The sequence below is a fragment of the Austrofundulus limnaeus genome, unplaced genomic scaffold (genome assembly GCF_001266775.1).
Source record: "Austrofundulus limnaeus strain Quisiro unplaced genomic scaffold, Austrofundulus_limnaeus-1.0 Scaffold67, whole genome shotgun sequence".
Lineage (NCBI taxonomy): Eukaryota > Metazoa > Chordata > Actinopteri > Cyprinodontiformes > Rivulidae > Austrofundulus > Austrofundulus limnaeus.
In genome coordinates this window covers 741586-745698 of record NW_013952469.1, presented here as the reverse complement: position 1 = coordinate 745698, position 4113 = coordinate 741586, and the positions used below count along the sequence as shown (strand labels likewise).

The 4113-nt window shown below is 44.5% G+C and overlaps 1 protein-coding gene across 1 annotated transcript in view; it reads left to right on the top strand.

Annotated features, from left to right (window-relative positions):
* The window catches only part of tesmin (testis expressed metallothionein like protein), a gene marked incomplete in the record, with an annotated part of 28248 nt that overhangs the window by 9081 nt on the left and 15054 nt on the right, over positions 1–4113 (top strand). Inside the window, 1 exon segment of the mRNA XM_014010272.1 lies at positions 2878–3001. Within this exon segment, the coding sequence (XP_013865726.1) occupies positions 2878–3001 (124 nt within the window).

Below are 4113 nucleotides of genomic sequence, written 5' to 3'. Positions count from 1 at the left end.
TCTGGGTCTTTGGCTGCTCACATCATATAAAAGTGAGCCCCCAGGAAATCCCAGGCCTCTCACCATAGATTTTACAATCCAAGGTTCTTGGATCAAAGCGATGCCTGTGTGCATCCTGCTAAGGCAAGTACACAGCAATGTACTGGCCTCTTTACAGTGATGCAAGTTGCTCTGAATGAATTCCATCATCCCCACAGCCACAGAGACTGGGTAAGATAGGATTCACTACTTGGCCTCACTAATTGCTTTGCCACTGACCTTAAAGGTCAGCTGGCTCAGCTCATATTATGGCCTGTTCCCCAGACCTGCTAAGGCATCTAGAGACTTGTCGTCCACACCAAGAAGCAGAAACTGACCAGTAGTCTGCCGCTCAACATGAACTACCCTCCAGACATCCGTTTGCAGTCCCGGGTTCTGTCTCCGGAGTCGGCGCAGAATCACCTGCGGTTCTGCAGGTTCCTCAGGCACAAATACCCCGACTCTCTTGAGAACTGGGAGGTCCCGGACTCTCTTGGCAGAGAATCCATGGCCCTCCCAACTAGGGATCTGGGAGACAGCACGTACGAGCCATTCCATGGCTGGTTCGTCCGCGCAGGTCACTCAAAAGGTGCCCTGCACAAGACCTGACTCATTGAACCGTGGCACCAGATGGTCGTCCGGCACCTGGTCAATGAGCCCCACCAGGCTGGCCCGCACGTGTTCGCTTTCCTCTTTTTTCAGAGGTCTGTGTGGTCCATCATCTAGAAAGATGATGACCTGTAAGTCCCCACCAGCAGCCAGTGCCATTGAAGGCCTGTTGCGATGTTTCTTCGGGGCCTGGGCACTATCTGGAGTCGAGACTGTAGCCCTCTTCCTCTTACGAGAAGAAGACCCTGCACCGTCTCCAGCACTGGTTTTCGGTGTGCTGGGTTTAGGGTGGTCAGCATCCGAGCCTTTGGAAGGCTCTTTTGCCAACTCCCCCTTCCCAGCCACCAAACAGGAAGAAGATTTCTTCTTCTTCCTCTTCTTCTTCCTTTTTTTCTTAAGGTCWTGAAGGGAGAGACCCTCTAGATCTCCTGAGAGTTCATCTCCCCCCTTGACCTTTCCTCCATCAGAGGGCCCCAACAGCATGTCGGTGTCCTCATCACTTAAACACTCAAGCACTTGTGCGGCCCCGACCGCTCCCCGAAGAGGTGCAATCAAGGGGCTACCCTCATGCTGAGTACTCCTGGTAGACCCAGCATCAGCAAAGGCAGAATGCCTTGCCGTCACCAAGTCCCCAGGCCCTAAGTCCTCCGGTTGTCCAGAGCCCAACACATAAGTATCAGGCTCCGAAGCCAGAGTAAGAGTTGTTCCAGTCACTGTACTGGCCTGCCCAGCCTGGTTCCCAACCAGATAGACCAGAGGCACGGTTGTAAGACCACCTGTGGCACCCGCACCCACGGTGCCACAGGCTGGGTCCCCGGAGATTTTAAAACCCCCTTTTGCCGGGTACTGGGGGCCGGTACCTTGTCCGCTCATCTTAAAATTCTGTCAACTTGCCATCCACCAGGGGTAGACGGCTAACGAGTGTTGACAATACCCAGGTTTTATGTCAGAGTTTTCCTTCTCCTAGGCGGGTTGCCTGCCAAGGCTAATGAGCCCCACCTGCCCGGCTGCTTTTGGTTCACGGCACCCTGTTCACCTTTCAGCTTATTCAGGCACACCCCTACACAGCAGGGATCCCCCTATCCACCACCTGGGGGACGCGCTTCTATGCAGTGCAGCCTCAGTGCGAGGGGCTCACTTAATACTACCAGCCTTGTCACTTGGAAAGAAATAAAAACAAATAAAGCTTATCGGTATCGGGAAGACTAATCATTAAAAAAAATTGGATTGGATTGGGATCCAGAAAATCTGGATTGGAACATCCCTATCTGCTGTGAGCTGCTGCTGTTGAGACTCTGTCCTACTAGCTAAATATTTCATTAGCATGAAAAATACAATTTCAAAACTACAAATACATTAGTCAACAATTGTTGTAGTCCAAGCAGTCCTTATATTGCTCATATTGCAATGATGATATTTTTGTGATATATTGTGCAGGCCTAAACTGCATTAAATGTGATTAATGGAGAAGGACTTTTAAAATTAAACTGATTAGAATAAAAGAGAAGTTATCAAAGCATTTTTATATGATCTAAACCAAATGAAGAACTGGACTTTTCTCTCCTCTTTAAAGTCGAGGAGAATCCTTCTTTTTCACATTTAAATCCTTCAGTTGCGGTCTATTTAAAGTGTAACTACAACATCTAGGTCCGAATTCCTTCTTATTGTAACCCCAAAAGCCCCTCTTTCATGGTTATTTTGTGGGTCAGAAGTTGAATCATTTGGGAACCACTCTTGGAGAAAATACAGTAGGGTGTGCTGTCACCCTTTGGATGGAGATGAGAAGAATGCTGGAGTGGAAGGCAGCTTTGAGAGAAACCATTCGCTTGTCAGAGCAACAAATAAAGACGTTTAAAGATACCGCCCTCACTGGTCCATACTTGAGGCTGTAGGGGAGGTGTCTCATATGTGTTCTCAGTTCCATGTTGATTGGGACGTACAAAAGAAACGTGCTTGTATGCTGGCGTACGCACGGTTTGATACATCTGGATTTATCTGTGCGTACATTGTTTTTTTTTTTTTATTTGACCGCATGTTTCAGTAAGAAATCCACACAAGTCTTTGTACATGAGGCCCAAATCCATTTATTAAACTTTCTCTTGTACGCTGCATGGCTCCCACTCTTCTTGTGTCTTTGAAATCTCATTTTGTGTGTCTTACAGTATAAAAAAACATACAAACAGACAGAGGAGTTTCTACATGATACAGTAGATGTCAGTTTAATTTGATATCTTGTATTTTTCTCTAAAGATGATGTATAATGTCACTGAAGGAGGACAGCTGGTCCTAGTTAACCCCTGTGAACCAGGATCCATGTTACATGCTGTGAGATATGTTGAAGACCATCAAAACTGTGGAAAGACTCCAGGGAAAGGTTAGAAGCAAGCACTACACTTCAGTTTTTTTTTTTCACTCAGCTGGATTTTACTTTGACTCTTCTTTTTATAAGAATGTCTGCTGTTCTACAGCAGTGTTAAAACATCTGAGCCATGTATTGGGCTCTGGATGTCATATCTGTGTTTTTTTTTCTTTAGTTTTCTAGTGTTTCTGTGTTCCCCTGTGTATCTCTGCCCTGCTCCAGCCCCGCCCATGCTCACCTGTTTCCTCTTGTGTCTCCTCCAGGTGTTTCTTGTTGTCCCTAATTAGTTTACCTTTATATTCTGTGTGCTGTGTTCAGTCTGTGTCATTGTTTTGTGCTGTGCTGTCTTCCATGTGCCTCCTGAGCTTTTTGTGAGTTTTACTGCCACGACAGCCCTCTTTTTGTTCTTAAAAATAAACCTTTTTGCCACATTTTGGATTTTGCCTGCGCCCTGGGTTTTTCCCTCCCTGCACCTCACACTGGATCTCCATAACATTTTTAAATATTAAATTTAAAATCTGAATGTTATGTGAAGTCTTTTAAATTACTACTCACAGTGTGCACATGTGCTTGTTTGTATGTTGTGAGCCAAACTTCTCATGATCTACTGGTCATATATTAATGAAACTTTCAGAGTATTATTATTAAATGAACATCTACAACTGATTCAATCCAGTTCAAGAAGGCTGCCACAGCTAATCAACATTAGCAAACACACAAATTGTAAATAACTAATATATAACCAGTCATTTTTAGCGGTAATGATGTAAAGTTGGATGTGGTAATAGCCATTACTTTTTTTTTGGCCAATTCAGTAGAAAGCAGAACTGAATATCAGTTTCTTATCTTTTTCATCATCAGTGACGTTTAAGAAGAAAAAGTAACAAGAAAAGAGTGAAAGAGAGATAAGAAGATATGTGTAATATATACAGAAAAACCATAAGACAACACACCCGACATCTTGGCTGTAGACCTACGGAAACAGAGATAACAAAAACACAGCAACAAAAATGCATATCTATATAATCATGATGATTATAGCCTTGCTGAAAGGTATACACACACACACACACACACACACACATATATACTGTATACAGTATGTAAAATAAGTATTGAACACGTCA